A 21,598-nucleotide genomic window follows, 5' to 3' on the forward strand; every position below is an offset into this window, starting at 1 on the left:
GAATTAGGTGAGTGTGACTTATTTGAGTTTCTGAGACTTCTTTAAAGTGATTACTGTAAACATAAAGCAGTTTTCGTAAACCAAATTACAGAATTTTAACAACATTTAAATAAGTTGATTGCATACTTGTGCATCGCATGATATTTTTCAATCGATTAAATAACCCCAAAGCATGAGTCAAAAATCTTTGCTTTTAGAAATGTTACTTGCAGCTTGTAGTTAATCTGGCAAGTCGTTTCATCACTAACCTTAACCACATCATTATTAAATGATATTTCCAGGACCCAATCACACTTGGCTAATTAACATACTAAATCACTTCCTGTCACCACCAGGAGAAAAGCCTGCTCATGAGGTTTAGGGTGTGCAGTAGATTTGCCAGACTATCAAAGACAAATGCACTGAAACCAACCATTGAAATCTCTGGCACTTAAATTGCTGTTATGACCAGTCTTAGTATATTTCTCTAATGTTAAAAAAATTGATCAAGATTGTAAAACCTCTACAATATCTTTTAAAATAAAAGTGTGGTCACTCAATGCAAATTAACTCCAGTTACTGTATATTAATATGGCATTTTTTTCTCCCCAAAACTGCTCAGATATTCTGGAAAACTTCCCAAAAAATAGCTCAGTGTGAAATCTGTCCCAACTGGAAAATGTAAAAAGAAAATCCCTGAATTTTGCAACAAACATCCTAACATAATTGCCAATTAAAATGTATTTGTTTTTTATAAGCATAAATTAAATGAGTTCTTATAACAACCAAGCAATTTAATGTCAGGTATGCTAGAAATAGATACTGTACATGCTCACTTATAAGTCGGGTCTTGAAACCCGAAAAATCAATCATACAATCAGACCCCGACTTATACGCCCATTCAAAGATGCAACACTTCATTTTTTTTTTTTTTACATCTTCTTGCCTCCTCCAATCTCACCCCAGTTTCTCAGATACATCAAATTTTGTTGCGGCAGCACAGTTACCAATTTCTTTCACTACTTCATTGACTTTTAATTTAACACCAGCTTCATATTTTCTTCTGATCGATGCTCCATCATAGATAAAGGATGCTCTTATGATAAAGGTGTATGAGGATGTAAGATACAAAAAACACAAATCAGTGCAAACGTTGCTTCGGAATAGTTTGGGTATTACCGTGTAGTCACGTAAGACACAATAGAGTGAAAGAGAGAGGTTAGGAGCACGATGTGCTGATACAGCGCATTGCTGCACCCACATAGAAAAAAAGGCCGTGTGCTCCGTGGTTACACTCTCAGGTGGGCGTTACCATATCGTAATCTCTTGGACCAATAGTGTGAGTTTTCCACAGTTGATTTATATGAGCGACATTATAAAAATACCATAAATTATATTGTAAAATCAAGTCCCGACTTATCCGCGGAAAAACTTATCTGCAAGTATATACGGTACATAAAATTTACACACATGCTCATTTTCAGTTGAATCAACTTAAAGTAGCAGTGTAATGACTAAAATGTACTTTTTTAAAAATTTTCAAACTATATTCATTTTGAGTAAACTCAGCCAAAGATAACTGGGTAATGGTGACATACCCTAAAAATGATTTCTGTAAATGGTGCTCTTAATAAAATCAAAGAAATCTATTCATATTGTTTGTTTGAACCTAAATTAAACTTCTTAATGTGACACCCAAGAGTGAGCCGTATGATAAATGGATACACAAAGCCTTAAAAACATACTCGTTTTGAGTTAGTGGAGTAATAGCAACGTACACCAAGAGTCATTTTTTTGGGTGAGCTCATTCCAGCAGTCAACATGTACAGATCTCGTTCATGTTTAACTGCTCACTGTTAATGGATTTCAACAGACCCATAACTAATCCTGATAATCCTGATCATTTCTCATTCCCTGTTACTCTATTCGTCTCCATTATGATTCACTTTATGGTGACATTTTCTTCTGTTGATGATTTTGAAGGCTGATTTTCAAGAGATGTCCTACCATCACAGAATTCGGCAGCCCATCTTTTGAATACAGCAGGCTAGAATGAATCTCCAAAAGCATATTTCTCTCTAATATTAGACATGAAGTGATATAAACCACGTGTGCTGGAAACAAGCACTTTGGTACACATGAATTCATCGTTGGCTACTTGTAAAATAAATAGCCCAAACATTTTGATCATTGCTACTTTGTAAATAATGGCTTCTTGGCATTACGTAAAATGCAGTGTTTAATGACTAGAAATGAACATTAGTGATGTAATAATTAATAAGCAGTTGACATATTAACTTAAAAAGCTGCAAACATACGGATTGTCCGAAGTACAACGGGGTCAGGCTGGCCACCTCTGTTAGGTCCTCTGGCCTGGAGGTAATTCCTGGTGTTTAAGTATTTAAGCAACGATTCTGGAAAAGGGCTGAGCAGAGGCTGAGAGCCTTTCAGTTGAATCTAAAAGAAGAACAAATTAATGAAAGATAAACAGAAATGAATATTCACTTCCTTCCTGTTGCTTTTTTATTTAAAGTGAAGCAACACTTAACAGACAAACACAAATTCTCTTATATAATAATAAGTATTCGTACTCCACACCCTCAGGACAGGGTGGATGCTAAATCTTAAATTTTCCACAACTTCAGAGCGTTATTTTAGTTTATTGATACAAAATGTGAGTTAAACTTTGAATTGAGTTGAATCGTGGCACAGCTTAGGGCAATTTTAACATATAGCTGGGGGCCCCAGGAGCATAGGGGTCCACGATATTTCTGATGCCTGTGTATGTTTCTGTTTTTTAAAGCAGGGGTCCCAGAGCACCACTTTCCCCGTGGCCTATGATGCTGGTAAGATGGCCCTGGACAGATGATCACTTTCTCTAAGTATTATAGCAATGCAGCAAGAGTCAAGGAGGAATTAAGTTGTATTAAAGAGAACAAAGGAGACTTTAAGTATACAGGACAAGAAAAGGCAAACACTCTTGTAATGGGCTAGAACTCAGTATTATAAAGAAAATAATATTTCGGTGTGTTGCTTAGTATAATGGGCTATAAACCAGTGTTTTAAAGAAAAGGCAGAATTTCTGGAAAATTCTGCTACAGGTTATTGCTGATGGCTATCTACAGGACATAAATATTTACCTGTCTTGCTAAAGAGTCACCTGCTTCGAATAGTCAGACTGCTTTGATTTAGTAACTCATCTACATACAATGTGGGGATACAGAACTGTCTGCATCCTTGGAAAGTTGGTTTCTAATCAAGTACTCAAAGTAAATGTGTTTACTCTATTTGTTATGCTGAGGAAATTGGGTTGCACCATTGTTTTCACTGATTGCCATGTTGATCTATGCAGAAATTGAAGTACATATATATTTCTGGGAAAAGGAGAATAAAAAAAAAGAGAAGTGTGGTCTGAGATACGGGACTGCTGTCTCTTTCTTTTATGCTTTACACCATATCGCTGTGGCTTCACCCTGTAGCAACAGTGGCTTGTACCTGGCCCAGGTTCCCCTAGGCCTGAGGTTGGTAACACTCTCACTTCATGTTTTTCTGAAGTCACTACCTGTGAAGGAGCTGGAAATCTCCCAGTGATGGGTTTATAGCAGGGGTGGGCAGCATCAGTCCTGGAGGGCTGCAGTGGCTGCAGGTTTTTGTTCCAACAGGGTTTCTCAATGAGAAGTTAATTATTGGTGATGAAGCACTTATTGCTCAAGTGACATTTTGATGCCTCATTTTGGTGGTCTCGCTTGTTGATGTTCCCCACCCTTAATTGCTTATTTCAATCTTAAACTGCTGCATTCATTAATGGCTTCTTATTATCAGTAAGATGTAAATGACAAAGGATGCAGAAGTTCTCCATCTAACTTGTTTCCATTTACACCTGTGTGGATTCATCATGCACTGTTTGGTTTAATAAAACAAAAAAAAAAATGATCCATTTTAGACTTCAAATCATTTGGATGATATCACTGGAGAAGAAAAAATCTACGACATAAGAACCTAACATTGCAGACTAACAAGCTGTAAAATGAAATAAAGTCTGAGATTGGCAAGGATTGGTTTCTAATTACAGTACAATCCCTCTTAACCGGCCACCTCGGGACTGGACCCATGGCCGGTTGCCATTTTCGCCGGTAAATCTGACGCATACCAATTTTCATGTAAAAAAAAATTTCTAAGGTATGTACTGTATCTCTTCGACATTCCTGAAGAAACCATATCCACAAGGCTTCATCCACGATTTCGCACACAGGTTTTTTTCTCGTACAACGACTGGACAGTGTAGTGTAGCGGGTCCACAGCTCAAGTCAAAAAGGCCACTTTTTAAATAAATAATCGCCACACTCGTGGCTTAGTGAAGGGGCGTGGTATGTGTCGCCAATTGGTTCAGTGATCACGGAGCTGTAGTGACTGGTAATAAAGACGACTGGCCATCGAAGGGCAGTGGCAGTCATGGAGGCTTTGGGCTGGTTTAGCCCCAGCGTGAGTGCCCTGGCCACTGGGGAAAGAACCCAAGTTTCGGTCCGGATGGAGTCTGACGTAGCCAGGGATCGGAGGGCTACTGGACCAGTGTGGAAGGCAGCTGCACCTGCAGGTAGGGCGACTCCCCTGTTGCGAAGCCCGATGGGAGAAGTAGGGGAGCTACTAGGTAGAAAGAAGAAAGCACCGTGCTTTGGATTTTAAGAGAGCGTTGATTTAACCTCGTTTGTGTTGTTTTTAAAGGGCTTGTTTTTTTTTAATAATGGATTTTAACCTCCACTAATACACTCGTTTTAATGGATTATTTATTTAAAGAAGACTTTTGATACACTGCACTATATTTAATTTGAACACTGTTTTGTTGTTTGCTGGTTTTAAAATACCTCTCACCTTCCAGGAAAGAAGGAAGTGCATAAATATAAAGAAGAAATCAGGATTAAATTTTTTTTTTTTATTTTATTTTAACAGGCCGGTTAATGCGAGGCCAGTTAAGAGGGATTGTACTGTAAGTAATTGGGCTGAACTGATGCTGCCCACACCAGGGGCCTCATGTATAAACGGTGCGTACGCACAGAAATGTTGCGTAAGAACTTTTCCACGTTCAAATCGCGATGTATAAAACCTACACTTGGCGTAAAGCCACGCACTTTTCCACGGTACCTCATACCTTGTCGTACGCAAGTTCTCCGCTCGGTTTTGCAGACTGACGGCACCCAGCGTCAAAGCAGTGCTACTGTTCCTGTGTGATTACTCCTTATTTTCCTGTCGTGGCTTTATAAATACACTGAAACTAACCGCATATTGTTTATTAGTGTAAAGCATCTGATTGTAATTAACTTGTAACAATATAATGGTCCAGGGAACAGCCATAGTATTCCAAATACCATAACTACTTTAGCGTTGTTACTCTCACTTCTCACTTCTCCTTCTTCTTCTTCCAGCTCCTCCCGTTAGGAGTTGCCACAGCGGATCATCTTTTTCCATATTACTCTCACTGCACCACTCGGAGTATTTATATCACTGTATCTGAGTGTGAATCCCAGCAGCAGCTGATCGGAAAGAGAATTATCGGTATACAGCTTCAAGGACACGCTGTCTCAGCCACGGCAAAACGTTTTAAAGCCTTTCCTGTACGGACCTCGCGGTTCAGAAACAGTTTCATCCCAAGAACTTTAAATGCACTCAATCAATTGCACCTTGTAGAACTGTTAGTACTTATAAGTACAATCACCCCACTGTAAACTTGCACTACAGTTATAATATTGCACAACCTGAGCCACTTTATAAAGCGCGTATTTACATATGATGACGATATCATTTTTAAGGTGAAATGCAGCAAAATATGTTTATTAAATTATACAGATAAAACTTTAACTTCATTTAAATAATCTATATTCTTCACTGGGAGTGTCATGAAGGATAGAATAATTAAACATGTACTACGAAGATATTTCAATGTTCCTTAAACGTTTTGAAGAATCGACGCTAAGCTTACAGATAGCTTAACGTCTATTACAGAGCTGATTGTGTGGCGATCGGTTACTTGGGGAAAGAAAAGCACTGACTGCAGTGACGGCTACGCCAATATATATTGAATATAAAACAGAAAGATAAAATAACAACACGGCTAAAAACGCAGCGACAAATTTCGGCAAATGTTAAATGCTTGTGTCATGAGCACGAGGCGGCTATGCAGTGTCTGCAACGGACGTGGCCATCCACCGTGCATAAGATACATTACTGACATTGGCGGCGAAGGAGCCACCGATTCTTCCTCTGCCCAGTGCCACCACAAGCATAGAGCCGCCCTGAGTACTGCTGCAATAAATTATTTCATCGAAGTGAAACATGTTTAATAACGTGCTTTAACTCCTATCATCATGAAAATGACATCACGTATACATCTCAGTATTTGAGTTATTCAGAGAGCTGTAATATCACGAATGTAATGGACTCTGTGTCCAGTTGGAGGAAGAGAGCCGGTTTAAGAAGCAAGTAGTGATTCACACACATAGAGCACATAAAAACAAAGCATTTAACGTGCTGCTTTAATTACGATGTGATTTGAGAAACTGGTTAATTAAACAATTTTAAGATGAAGTTTATGATGTTCTACTTTAATGACAAAATAAACTACGTGATTAAACTGGAAATGTTGAGATTGAAGTTGACATTTCGTGCTTTTTCCCCACCGTGTGCCTTTTTTCTCTGTACCCTAATAAGCTTTCATATGACACTCAGACAGTGGGCTACAACTCGGCTTTTCACGGCGACTTTGATATGTGACTTCTTTTTATTTCCGCACTGTGCGATTTTGTGAACGTGAGCTTTCAAGTTTCTCCAGTACGCTATGTCACTCGATCAACTTCATTTTGTTGATTATACCACGGTTTATTTGAACAAATAGTATGTTTTTCCTTTGCCTCCACTTGGTATTCGCTGAAATCGTTATATTTTTCCCGTGCTTTTCCCATTGTCTTTTCACAGAAGGCTGCGCTTAAGGGCGATTTATATTGATTTGCATATTCAAAGAGGCGTAATTCTGGGAGGAGTTGGGGTGTTACATAAAGCACGTGCACAAGCGTTACTTTTCACGCTGATCGGGATTTATGTAGCGGAAGAACGTGGAAGTTGGAGTACACACATTTTCCTGCATCTGGATTTTTCTGTGCGTAAGCACATTTCGACTTTTGTGCTTACGCCATGTTATAGTGCGAGTTCTACGCACGGCGTTATACATGAGGCCCCAGGTGTATAGGATCACCACCTGAAGCACCTGGCATATTTGTAAAATATATTAAAGTAAGTAATGAATGAAATATGAATGGTTTTTAAAATATTGACCATTTTGACATCACTGACTGAAATGCAAGGGTCTTATCCACCATGTAAACTACCTCTCTGATGACTACTGTATCAGTTCCTCTACTCTTTTGTGTCAGGAATTCGATCTTTGTGTGTGTGATTGGATTTCATAATCACCATAACTTCTTACTGGGTTGGTATTACCTAGATTACGGTGGCTTCACAAATAAATGTTTAATACCAAAATAATGAACTGGATTGCTTGTTGTATAAATGAATCATTGATATGACACGTAAACTGGGCAAAATTATATTGGTTTTGTGTTGTTTCCTTTATAGTAGCCCCTCTTCATGGCGAAACTTTGAGACTCCATGAACTGCATGTGTTACGCTGGGTTAAATATAAAATACGTGCAAAATTCTATGATCATCAGCTGTTTTGGAGTCCTGCATCATTTATCCATTAAAACTTCTCAATGAAATGCGTGAACCTCCATGTAGCCAACATTTTAAACTGCAGGAACAATAATGTAAATATAACATTTCATGAACGCAGCCATTGGATTTATTGAGCAGTGTATGATTTTAGTGTTGGTCCTCCAGCACAGACGTTTTCAAACTGAGGGCCACCCTGCTGCACTTGTGGGTCCATGGCACCCCTGTAAAACCTAAATATTGTCTTTAAATTTTCTCATGTAGGTTTTGAATAACTTAAAAATGTTAATCAATTTTTGCTTCAAAGTTATCCTCTATCAATGCAATTATTGATTTGAGCTGAGAGTTTGTAGCTGGTGTGATACATGAGCAGCTCTTATCTGATATGTGAGGGAACAGATGGGGGGAAAAAATAGGAAAAAATGGCCCTTAGGAGAACATAGCGACTGAACCCGTGTCTCTGTTTGTGGCTTCCCTTCAATTACACCGCTCTGCTCCATCGCCCAGTGCTTCTGCTGTGAGACTTTACTCTTGTTTTGCCCACCCCACCTCATTCTCCTCTTGCATGTTCACCGCCAGCCCCAACCTGAAGTCTCCCTCTGACGTGACGCCACCACCTTGCTCCCCACCTCTATGAGTTTTTGAGACTAACTGGAAACTGAGGAATTTTACTGGGGAGTGCGGCCTTTCTTGTCCCTCCTCTCCACAGTACCCAGGTAAGTGTGTGTCTGTCCCTCTCGGGTCAAATTTGGGTACATTTTGCACAAACATTAGATGGTTTTTCTACTGTCACACATGTGTGATTAGGAGACAACTTGAGGGCTCATTTAGCTGCAGTTCCACCCCAAGACAATGCTTGGTGCTGTTGTCTAATGCTTCCCCTCCAGACTGGAAGAATGCCAGGCCCAGTGATGTCATTTCCAGGTTACTGCCCACTGGCCCCACCCCTTCCAGGCTTGCTTTCCACTTATGGGGTAGCACTGCCATCGTTACCTTAGTCGCTAATTTGACTTGTAGCCTAGGAAGACCTTTAAACCTTTTTGCAGATTTCTTTTTTTCCATCAGATATACAGGGCTTGCATTCAAGGTGTTCCAACTCTTTATAATTGTCTTTGTATTTCATTACATTACAGCACTGATATAATACGTTGCCAAGTATTGTGGTAGACTGTACAACTTTAAAGACATGCAAAACTCGACTTGATGTTATTTTGGACAAATTAGGTGGATAGGACTGATGAACACTGTTGGTCTGAACGGCTTGTTCTCATCTAAAGATTCAAACGTTCTAATGTTCACGTTTACATAGGGCCCACTACAGCTTAACACGCATGCCTTAGTAGAGCAGCTGGTGAAAACCACATACATTCAAGAAGCAACAACAATACCCACTGTGAAACCATGCCATCCCATAGCAAATGGTTCAATTAATAAAAATAAATAATGTACCTTGTTCATGACTTTCCGACAATGCTTCAGTTTCCTAATATACCACTGGGCAGCTGAAAGTGAACAATGGGCAGCACTAAACAATAAAAGCATGCGCTGAAGCACACTGGATAGACTCTGGCGTGTCGTGAGTTCTGTTCTTAATGCTGTGTCATCTGGGACATCCTAATAAAAGTAAAGATTAAGAAGATCAACAACAAAAAATACATACATTAGCAGCACCAATGGATCAAAAAACAAATATGTACATGAATCCACATAATAGACTATTTAGAAAACTACTGTTAAAGTCTGGACCAAGTGGATCGAGTTTAGTTTCATCATTCATTAGCTGTTGTACAAGCCGTCCACCTGAACGTTGGCTCTTCTTAAGGTCAGTGTTACCATTAAATAAGCCCCCCTTAAGTTGAGTTCTCAGCTTAGATTACCCCCTGGACTTCTCCACGTGGTGTTTGATTAACCACCTTCAGTGGCACACATGAATACTGGCCTGAAGTTCAGAGACATTTCTAGAATAAAAGTAGAACTGTAGTCTTGATAATGCATTCAGTCAAATTAGCCAGCTGAGTAAATAAAACTGAAGAGCTGCATCAGAGACAATGGAAGGCAACAGGCAGGAAATCAGAGGGTATAAATGTTGCCAAATCTGGCTGCAAAGCAGTGTCTGTCTATGAATTAAACTAGAAAACTCAAACATGACATTAACACATTTTATGCTGTTTTTGTCCCAAGCAGTAGTTAGCATTGGTGCAGACAGACCCAGAATCCAAGGCAGGGCCACGCATAGCCACATTGAACCCTAAGTAGAATCTTATTGCCCCCCCACCACCACCACCAATGATTATCAATATGCTGTGTGACAGTAGGGGGCAGTAGTGCACCCTTGAACCCTCAGGTACAACTCCAGACACCAGGTAAAAGTCCACAACCTTTTTATTTTGTTCTTCCGTGCACCAAGCACCCTCCACACTACTTATACAATAAACCAACAAACACTCTATCAATAAACTCTCCTCCTCGCCCAGACACTTAGCCACCCTTCCTCCCAGCTCAGCTCGGTGTCTGGACTGAGGCACCGTCCTTTTATAGCCCCTGACCCGGAGGTATTCCTGTCCCGACAGTCCATAGTTCCTTACTCCTTCCGGGTCAGGGCAATCAGTCCTTTTCTTTAACCCGGGAGCACGTTGTTCGTTCCTGTCACGTGACCATGACGTACTCCCGGGTCATAGGGCATAAAAGAGCCCATAAGCCCCCCCATAGCGACTCCTGGTGGCCCCCAAGGTATCCAGCAGGGTTGTGTAAAAATACTACAAGGTCCATAATACCCTGCTGGACCTCGGGGCATGATCCTGCTGTCGGGAGAGCTCCTCCTGGCGGCCTGGGGGTGCGGACCGGCATGGAAAGCTGGCAATCCTCCACAGCTGTTACTCTTTGTTACTTGATATCGCCAACACTATAACTTGTGATGTGATACAAGAACAAAAACAATTTTAAGACTATTACTGCAAATAAAGATAATAATATAAAATAAATCTTCTACTACATACTACTAGTACTACTACAATAAAAAAATGCATATGCAAAAACAAGACAAAAAACTTTAAATAGGAGACAAGAGTTTGACAAGATTTCTTTAAGTTTGCTAAATAATTGTAAATACAAACTTTCTGATAAGTCAATAATTCTTACAATAGGGAAAACAAGATTTAACATCATGATATAAATACTTTTCACTAGATTTCTTTTTTTGCAGTGTACTACTACTACTGCTAATAATAATAATAATAATGGTAATAATAAAATAAAAAATTTTATTACTAATGAGTGTACTTAATAATCTTACATAATGCAGTAAATAAGTTAAAAAATGAATATGCGACTCTATCACATACAGTATTTACGAACTTATCCAAACTTCATTTTGTTCTTCCAATGACAGCAGATAACAACAAGGCATTAACTAAAATAGCAATGTTAGCTACCAATAAAATTAACCAACACTTGAAGTTACAGTAATTGTTCTTTTTTGAGGTCAAAGTTGCCTGCCTGGTGCTTTCCCATAATTCAGCCAATAACTAACTAGCAAGTAAGAAAGCCTGTGTGTGTCGGTGAAATTTACAAACGTGTCCTCAATGTAACAACACTCAGAGCATTTCAGCTTTAGTAGCCTTTAACAATATGTAGGGGTCCGAAGTCTATGTGGTGGCAGTAAATAAATCTTCAACCATGTGTCAGCTGGGTAATGTAATATCAAATAGTATCTGTTGAAACACTCAGGGCCAAAATTATTCCACATAATGTTACTCCCATTAGTCCAGAAAAACCAGTAGCTTTAGTGTAACTGAATTAACGTTAATTAGATTAACACTGATTGAGATTGCTTATGTTAGGTAGAATGCCTAGTGGGGACTGGGTGGTCTTGTGGTCTTGGAACCCCTGCAACTTTTGTTTTTTTCCTCTGGCCCTCTGGAGCTTTTTTTTTGTTTTTTTTTTTCTATCCTCCCTGGCCACCAGACTTGACTTTACTTTATTCTTTGTTAATTAGTATTGCCTCATTTTTATATTTTTTTCTTTTTCTTGTAAAGCACTTTGAGCTGCAGTATAAATAAATGTTGTTGTTAACTGGCTTACTGGAAGTTACACAAATTTAGATTTTAAAACACAACTTCAAGTACAGCATGTGCTGCTTCTTCATGGGTTTTTTTGTTGTTTTTTCTCTTCTCTGCCCCTGACCAGAGTTGACTTGAAGCCATCAATCTCTCTGTTTGTTAATGGAAAATTATCACAACAGGTGATTATCACTGACATTAATCTGACGATTCATAAAACAGCAATAACCCCAACAGAGTCAAGCTGCTGACCTCCAGAGCACCACTCCATTGAGGAGGTTGACACTTTCCATTATACGTCAGCGATGTTACGTGATACACCTGGTTACACTATATGGTTAGGATTAAGGTTAGAGGTAGAGTTATCTGACTCAAGTCATGTAAACCATGGAATCCTATTGGCTGTCCAGTGGAGCTCCTGAATCACAGAGGCCTGCAAACCCCCAACAGGCCCTCCCACATTAGTTCTCTGGTCATGGAACCCACACACAGTGTGCGATCTGCATATGATGTGGGGCAGCCCTGATCTGGGGTATGAATCTCACATCTTGTTGCTTTCTGCAGGGGGTTTTCATGTTCTCTCCATGTTTGTCTGGATGCTCTGGTTTTCCATTGCATCGTAAATATGTGCGTGTTAGGTTTATTTGTGAGAGTGTGTTAGTGAGTCATGTAAAGAGTCCTCCTGTCCTGTTCCTGAGGGGCTACCTTCTCCGTGACCGTGAATTGCACTGATTTCATTGATTTAGTCAATGTTACGTGACACACAACAGATATAAATGCTGATGGTGGCTCAGTCCTATTGTAGCTATTATTATGAGAACAACATCAAAATAATTTAGGACCAGCATTCTGTAATCAGTGTCTAATATTTCTGATCATGTGGATATGATTTCACTTTTGTTACAGATTTTAAATGAACACATACTTTTACCTCTTATTATAGAGCTTCAGCTTTTAAATTTTTAATCTGTCACTTCCTTATAATAGTTATGAATAAGTAAATGTAAATAAATATATTTGTGATAATGTTTTGGCACCACAAGTACATGGCCAGTAAACTTCTAGGTGATGGGGAGGCTGCTGTGTCCTCAATCGATGTTTTCAATGTTGTTCCAAAAACTACAGCTACAGAGGAAAATCCATTTGTGCTTGTGTGTGGTCAGATAATCTGTTCCAGGAAAGATACCGTCAATTGCCTTTCACGTGCAAGGAACTTTCCATTGTATGAGGATCCTAATGCACTGGTGGGGTGAGAGAACTAAAGCAGAGTGTGACTGTAAATGTCCCCCTGGAGCTCTCCTGGGTCTGCACTGCGACATACGATAAATGATTCCATCTGACTATTTACAGAAAGGACATAAAATAATGGCTTAAAGATCTAACTGAAGAAACGTGAAATGATTGAAAAAATATGAAACCCTATCCCCGCTGAATACATGACAAAGGCAGTCACAGACATGAATGATTATTCTTAAATTTATAATCAAGAATAACTTTCAGGTTCCTTGTTTCTGCAAGGAGGATCCACAGACAGTAGTACAGAAAGCAATGAGAAAAAGTCTAAACCTAGGGCAAGGTTAACCAGTAAGATGTCACAGCAAGAGGCCATTTTGGGGTGAAATATCTAAAAGCAGATTAGACTGTGCAGGGTTAGAGCAGGTGCATTTAGACCTCGAAAACCTTGTGTTCTGTGACCGCAGGTTTAAATGGGGCTGAAGACGTGGGGTTGGGACAATCTTTTACCATTGCATCCCATTAGAAAATTAGTACCTTTCATTGTTAAACAAGAACTATCTGAAATATTGTACTGTATAATGTACAGTATATGTTTCATAATTTGGTATGATTTTGGGTCCTCAAAGGCCACCAGTGTTTATTTTCATTGTTAGGACTGCTTACAGCGTCACTAGGGATGGGGCCTCTGAGGTCGGGACCCACTCATAATCGACAAGACAAAGTAAAAGTGACATCTATGAGTAAAATCCTTCTTGTTCTCTCAACCATGATTTTTGTCTCTTGTATTGGGCTTCTGTTTCATTCACTTTATTTATTTATTTTTTGCTTTGTTTTTTTATATGCATCTCCCAGTTTTTGCTCAAAGGTCAGTTCGCTGACAGAACAATATCAGCCTAGTTGCAAGCTGGAGCCTTGCCACTCTTTGGATAATTGTTTTCCATATTCTCCTTGCTGTGCGGTCGCTACAATGATAAAAGCTGGAAAAATAAAGCCAAGAAGCTTGGAGAAGGCCTCCATTTGAGCATCTGCAGTCTAAAATATTATTGTTTTTTGGAGTTTTGACCTTTGTTTTGATTGCTTTTTGGATTTGATGTCAGTCTGGTATTCAATTTCCTAATTGCCTGAATTTTGGATTTACAGTTGTGCTTGAAAGTTTGTGAACACTTTACAAACAAGAGAAACCAGTTAAATAAATGAGACAAAAATATTATACGTGGTAATTTATTTATTAAGGAAAATGATCGAATATTACATATTTGTGAGTGGCAAAAGTATGTGAACCTCTAGGATTAGCAGTTAGTTTGAAGGTGAAATTAAAGTCAGGTGTTTTCAATCAATGGGATGCCAATCAGGTGTGAGTGGGCACCCTGTGTTATTTAAAGTACAAGAATCTATCAAAGTCTGTTCTTCACAACACATGTTTGTGGAAGTGTATCATGGCATGAACAAAGGAGATTTCTGAGGACCTCAGAAAAGGGTTGTTGATGCTCATTAGGCTGGAAAAGGTTACAAAACCATCTCTAAAGAGTTTGGACTCCACCAATCCACAGTCAGACAGATTGTGCACAAATGGAGGAAATTCAAGACCATTGTTACCCTCTACAGGAGTTGTCGACCAACAAAGATCACTCCAAGAGCAAGGCGTGTAATAGTCGGCGAGGTCACAAAGGACCCCAGGGTAACTTCTAAGCAACTGATGGCCTCTCTCACATTGGCTAATATTCATGTTCATGAGTCCACCATCAGGTGAACACTGAACAACAATGGTGTGCATGGCAGGGTTGCAAGGAGAAAGCCACTGCTCTCCAAAAAAAAACATTGCTGCTCGTCTGCAGTTTGCTAAAGATCACATGGACAAACCAGAAGGCTATTGGAAGAATGTTTTGTGGACGGATGAGACCAAAATAAAACTTTTTTGTTTAAATGAAAAGCATTATTTTTGGAGAAAGGAAAACACTGCATTCCAGCATAAGAACCTGTGAAACATGGTGGTGGTAGTATCATGGTGTGGGCCTATTTTGCTGCATCTGGGCCAGGACAGCTTGCCTTCATTGATGAAACAATGAATTCTGAATTATATCAGAGAATTTTAAAGGAAAACGTCAGGACATCTGTCCATGAACTGAATCTCAAGAGAAGGTGGGTCATGCTTAAAGACAACGACCCTAATGTTTTGGAATGGCCAAGTCAAAGTCCTGACCTTAATCCAATCGAAATGTTGTGGAAGGACCTGAAGTGAGCAGTTAATGTCAGGAAAACCACCAACATCTTAGAGTTGAAGCTGTTCTGTATGGAGAAATGGGCTACAATTCCTCCAAGCCAGTGTGTAGGAATGATCAAAAGTTACCAGAAACGTTTAGTTGCAGTTATTGCTGCAAAGGGGGGTCACACCAGATACTGAAAGCAAAGGTTCACATACTTTTGCCACTCACAAATATGTAATATTCGATCATTTTCCTTAATAAATAAATGACCAAGTATAATATTTTTGTCTCATTTGTTTAACTGGTTTCTCTTTATCTACTTTTAGGACTTGAGTGAAAATCTGATGATGTTTTAGGTCATACCGTATTTATGCATAAATGTAGAAAATTCTAAAGGGTTCACAAACTTTCAAGCACAACTGTAATCATTCTTTTTACAGATTTGGATTTGTGGCCACTTGGAGTGTTAGTTTATGTGTGACCCACTATCTGTATTTTTTTTAATTCACTAGGGGCTTCACCCCCTGCTCACTTCACTCGCCAACCCCCTGGGCCTGTGCTATGCGCCAGCTTTGCGTCTCTGCCTCTCGCATATGTGGATTTCACTTCATCTTTTAATTCTCGCAGGTATGGGCCTCTTCACTTGGAAGAAACAATACTTTCCCTGATGGCAACACAAATTAGACGATCTACAAGTCTTCGACTTAAAGTTTAAATTGAACAATATATTCGATCTCTTTTCGCTGTTCCGTTATTTCACCGAGTAATGATTTCTGTTTGTTTGCGTTAATGCGATCTTTACTATCAGTTTTTTGAGACTTTTTTTTAGTACTTTCATAATCTCTAAGCTGCTCTGCATGTGTATTGTGCCAATGTTTTTGAATTCTTTACAACGTTCTACTTTGTCATCTACTCTTTGTCTTGGACTTTACTTTTATTCCATGTTAATTAGTGTTCCCTAATTCCATCCATCCATCCATTATCCAACTCGCTATATCCTAACTACAGGGTCACGGGGGTCTGCTGGAGCCAATCCCAGCCAACACAGGTCGCAAGGCAGGAAACAAACCCCGGGCAGGGCGCCAGCCCACCGCAGTTCCCTAATTCTATTTTCTTATTTATTTTGTCTTTTTTTTCTTTCGTCATTATATAAAGCACTTTGAGCTACATCGTTTGTATGAAAATGTGCTATATAAATAAATAATGTTATTGTTGTAGTTTTATTTCTGGCCCCGGGTGTGGTTAAATCTCTTGGCACAAAGTCTCGTCTCGTGGGACTTGAAAGTACTGTATCTCTCTGAAAAAGTCACATCTCGTCGCAGGATTTTTTCATTATAATACAGAGATTTGGATGTAGAGATGGGTAATTTGAGAACGACTGATTCTTTTTGAATCACTCTTTCCAGTGAATCATGGTAATTGATTTTGCAATACAGCACATGTGTGATGCTATCAGCCTTGTTTGATCTAAACCAACATCTAAACTGTTTAAAGTCCATGTGCAAGTGCCGCCCATCTGATTCATGATTCTTGTTTACTGCACTTGTGATTTTTTCTAGTTAGAACTAAATCATTATTGGCAAACACTCTGTTGTTGATTATTCTCATGTATCATAGAAGTACAATACAGTAACAACACATTCATTTATATTAGAATGTTTTAAGTTTTTGTTGTGAACAATGTATTATTAGAATTGTTTTATACAGAATATATAAACATAATATTAACTAATATGTTTATGTGCCTTTGTACATTAAAAAAATAAGTCCCATAAAACTGAACCTTATACTAATACTAGCAAAATGCCCGCACTTTGCAGCGGCAAAGTACTGCCTTAAAATTTTTATTAAGAAGAAAATTAAACCTTTTAAACTGAGGGAAAATATACCAATAATTATTTAAGGATCTCTTTGTATACCACATTGTGAGTTCGGCCCTCCGGTTGTAATATGACCAAGCTGTGCACTGAGCTTACTCTTGAGCATGCAACATACAGTTGGCCATGTGAACAGTAATCTTGTTTCAAATCTCACAGCTTGGATTGCTGCTGTCATAATCAGTTTGAGTTTCATGGTTTGTTTCAATTACGACAGTATTTGTAGGACTTGTGTTGAAGTGACATTCGGCATCTGTCAAGCGTTGTAAGTATACAACCGGTTTCATCGATAACTTTACATCCAGCTTTTGAGAGTTTAAACATTCATAAACATCAAAGTGTCCACTACTGAAATCGTCACCTGTGAATCTAAGATGTTTAAGAGGCATTGGCGGATGTCAAAAGGTGTAAAATATTTGGCCATTTTGGTACACTTGAAAGCGACAACCGAACAATTCAGCGGCAGCCATCAACTCACATGCAGAACCATAGGTGATGGGCTTAAGCATTTCACTCTTCTAGTGCTCCTGTGTAGTATAATTATCTCCTGTACCGTTATCAGTCCACACCACCCCAGTATAAATTCTTTTCACTTAGAATTCTTGAACTTCCACCCCAGGTCAAGAGGGGTCACTGGCGCTAACCTTATACTCTTTTGTTCCCTTCACAGTGCTGAGAAGGGCAGTTGACTCCGCCCCTTCCTGTCGTGCTACTACATATCCTACGGTTCCTAGAAGGAGGCATCACTTGTTAAAGAGAGTTTGCATTTATTTCAATTAAATGAAGACGACTTTGTTGGTGCCCCAACATTTCACCTTGTGGGCCTGCAGTTTCTCCCAATGACCACAGGATGAATGGAGCAAATCAAATTAATCGATTCACATACAGTAATTGGTTAGTTTGAAAGAATCAAATAAATAAAGTGAAATGCAGGCTTGATGGAGTGAATGGTCTCCTTTCATTTGTCAAATTTCTTATGGTTGTTTGTATGAAATTCTACATCTATTCAAACCCCAATAGAAGGATCCTAGACCAAAAAAGACACAGGAAAAAGTCAGAAAAATGTAAAAATAAATTTGGATCATAACACTGTCATTTTCTTGGGGATGTTCAGATGATGCCTGACAATAAAGCCATGGCAAGCACAAGACAGTTCCTTGAAGTAAAAACCTCTAGAAGCATAAAAGCAAACCACTGAAGCATTTTTTTCAAATTTGTGTCCTGTGTCTACATCAGTTCAGCATCATGGACTTTTCACAAATGTCTGCCAAAAAAGTAAATAGTCTAGAGAACAGGGGCAGTGTTCTTAAATAAAATAACCTGGGTACAGATCTTCATGTTTGGAGAAAAGAATATTTGGAAGCACAACATTGTTAAATTTTGGAATGGGAGTCCACATGCATTTCTAAACGTAAGCAGACAGCAAATTAAAATCAAAGTGGATTGACCACCACATCCACACATCATCAGCTTGTTCCGGGGCAAATTGTTTCTCTCAGTTTAGCCTTAGGTGAACAGAGTAGATAAGAGCTAACATCATCAAGACACTATTTACGTATTCCTTAGAAAAAGAAATGAATAAACATAGAAAGACAAGATTAAAAGATGACATAATCGAGACCAGATCAAACCAACAGAAGGACAGAGAGAAATGCAATGCTGAGAAGCTAAAAAAATCCTTAGGATAAACAAAATCATGAAAGACTTCAGAAGCTAGGCAATCTAGGAAGTACCTCAGCATCAGACTACTGATGATATGCTACTGGTGAGATTAACTGGGCTCGGAGGAGACTTATGGTGAGGGCCAAGTAGTTCCTACAGCCAAGCAAGACAACAAACTTGTTTGTCAAGAGCACGGCATGTTAACACATAAAGGACACATTTTTCTCAGATATTGCATCTGTTCGTTTCATTTGTGGATTTGCTGTACACACCTTGACGTCGAGAGCTGGCTGTGGGCAGTACAGGGGAGGCGCTGGCAGATACAGCCCATGAGGCACTATAGCAGTTAGCTTTGTACTCAGCTCCTTGGCAGTCTGAAGCACGACAATAAAAGTCTCTGAAAGCACATCAGATTCTGCCATGACAGCGGCTTTTAAAATCTCCTGAATGGAATTAAAAAGTGAATCTGCATCCTCCTCTTCAATGGAATCTTAGAACAGAAAAAGAAAACATTTGTTTAGCCAGCAATACCAATATAAAAAGAAAAACAAGATTGTTCATATGGAGCATATTCAAATTTAAATGTCAGTCATTTTATTATGGCTTAGATTTTCCATGAAATTTTACACAAAATGAATGATTATTTAGTGACGCTGGTACAGAGAATTCTTCAGTTTCAGCTAGGGCAGCCCAATGCACTCAGGGTAACAAGAAGGAGGTGAAAGATCTTAAACACATGAAAGAGGAACAAATAACAGTAAGAATAATGAAGAATAAATGAAGCATGTTGAAAAATGTTGCCATCCTGGGACTGACAGTGCAGGTCCCTGCCTCTATGTGAGTGTCATAATTTGTTTAGATCCCGTTTTAATTTTTTTCCTGCCGTTATACTTTCTATTGTTATATTTGTAATATCATTACAAGGTTCTTTGGTGGTTTGCTTTTCTTGTTGGCATTGCTATTTTAGACAATTTTCTGACATGCACCTCCATGTTGTTACTAGCAAGAATGGCCATTGCTGAGCATGTGGCCATGATGTGTGACATTACGTGGACATGACGTAAGATATCCTTATACTTCAGCTCTTTAAAGTTGTCAGGCACTTCATATTGTTTTAATTCCGTTTGGTGTTTAATTTTTTGTTTGGTCTTTATACACAGCTTTTTTATATGTTTTGTGGACTAAGCCCCGGACACAGACAGGAGGACATGGCAAATTCACCAGCACACGTTTATTTACAATACTAATACAGGGTATTTACAGTTATTAAAGTGCTCACAACCCACTTTCCCCAAAGTCCAGGCCCTTCTCACACTGCCTTCTCTCCTTCAGACCACCTCCACTCTTCTCTCCTGCTTAGTCCTCTCCTCACCCGACTCCAGCCCTGAAGGGAGGCGGCCCCTTTTATAATCACCCGGATGTGCTCCAGGTGCTTTCCGGCAATCTCCCACCGACACACCCCCTGTGTGGCGGAAGTGCCGGCTGCATCCCGGAAGCACTCGGGTGTCCCCTCTCTTCCCCAGCACTTCCTGGTGTGTCGGAAGTGCTGTGGTCCAGGGCTCCAAAGGTATGGGGGTGACCACGGGCCCCTACAGGGTTGAGCTTCAAAGCTCTGTAACCGTGGTCTCCATAGCAACCAGGGTGGCTGCCCCCACGTGGTCTGAGATGGACGCACGCCCTCTTCCAGTCCTCCAAGGCATCCCGGCCGGGTCGTCGCCCCAGGCATCTGCGACAGTTTATTAGAGGTTTTTGACTGTAATATTGGTTTTATTTGGTACAAAAAGGTTACTTCATTTTGCTAAAAATATTTTGGATTTTAATTTGTGTTGTGGGCACTGCCATTTCACAAATCCATTGCCAAGATGTGGCTCCCTGTTGCTTAGGATATAATGTGATGAGTTTAAAATTCAACCCTGGTGGCCATGTTTTCAACCTGTTGTGATTAACATTTATTATTTATTTTTCTTGAGCTTAAAAAGTCATCTTTACATCTATTCTGTGATTTTTCTTACCCAGGGAATCAATTTTTGTTTGTTTATTTTTCATTTGGGGACTTTATTTTAACTGTGGTGGGCTGGCGCCCTGCCCGGGGTTTGTTTCCTGCCTTGCGCCCTGTGTTGGCTGGGATTGGCTCCAGCAGACCCCCGTGACCCTGTAGTTAGGATATAGTGGGTTGGATAATGGATGGATGGACTTTATTTTAAAGTTGTTAATTTAATAATGTTATTTATGACGCCATTTTGTTTTGTTAATAGGCACCGCCATTTTGAGAGCCTGGTGTTGCCTCAGTAACACTCCCATCAGGCACTGGGAGAACGAGTCAAAGAAATCATCAAGAGTGGTAGTATACGGTATATGGTCACTCTTCATAAGCCTTAAATTCTGCAGGAGTGGATAATCTTATTGGCAATTACATCCGATTATCTCTTTGTTATTTTGGTTCTACAGTAATCCCTCGCTATATCGCGCTTTGACTTTCGCGGTTTCGCTCTATCTCGGATTTTATTTGAAAGCATAACTAAATATATAACGCGGATTTTTCGCTGCTTCGCGGGTTCTGCGGACAATGGGTCTTTTTACTTCCTGTACATGCTTCCTCAGTTGGTTTGCCCAGTTGATTTCATACAAGGGACGCTATTGGCGGATGACTGAGAAGCTAACCAATCAGAGCATGCAGTTAAGTTCCTGCCTGCTGAATGCAGTGTTAACCAGGAAGTCTCGTCTCACTCATTCAGCATCAACGTGTTTCGCTGTGTAAAGAGTTGTGCTCTTTTGTGTTTATCTTTGTGCATAGTCAAGCCCTTCATTATGGCTCCAAAACGATCTGCTACTGCTTCAGGGGCCGTGCCCAAGCGCAAACAGA

At 39.6% G+C, this 21,598-nt stretch overlaps 1 protein-coding gene across 1 annotated transcript in view; it reads right to left on the reverse strand.

The window, feature by feature from the left end:
- The window catches only part of LOC120528696 (ciliogenesis and planar polarity effector 1-like), a 123,443-nt gene that overhangs the window by 23,065 nt on the left and 78,780 nt on the right, over nt 1–21,598 (reverse strand). The window contains exons 14-15 of the mRNA XM_039752851.1: nt 19,008–19,225; nt 2,298–2,436 (exon numbers count right to left, since the gene is read on the reverse strand). Coding sequence (XP_039608785.1) covers nt 2,298–2,436; nt 19,008–19,225 — 357 coding nt within the window. The remainder of the gene's footprint in view (nt 1–2,297; nt 2,437–19,007; nt 19,226–21,598) is intronic.

The sequence above is a fragment of the Polypterus senegalus genome, chromosome 4 (genome assembly GCF_016835505.1).
Source record: "Polypterus senegalus isolate Bchr_013 chromosome 4, ASM1683550v1, whole genome shotgun sequence".
Classification (NCBI taxonomy): domain Eukaryota; kingdom Metazoa; phylum Chordata; class Cladistia; order Polypteriformes; family Polypteridae; genus Polypterus; species Polypterus senegalus.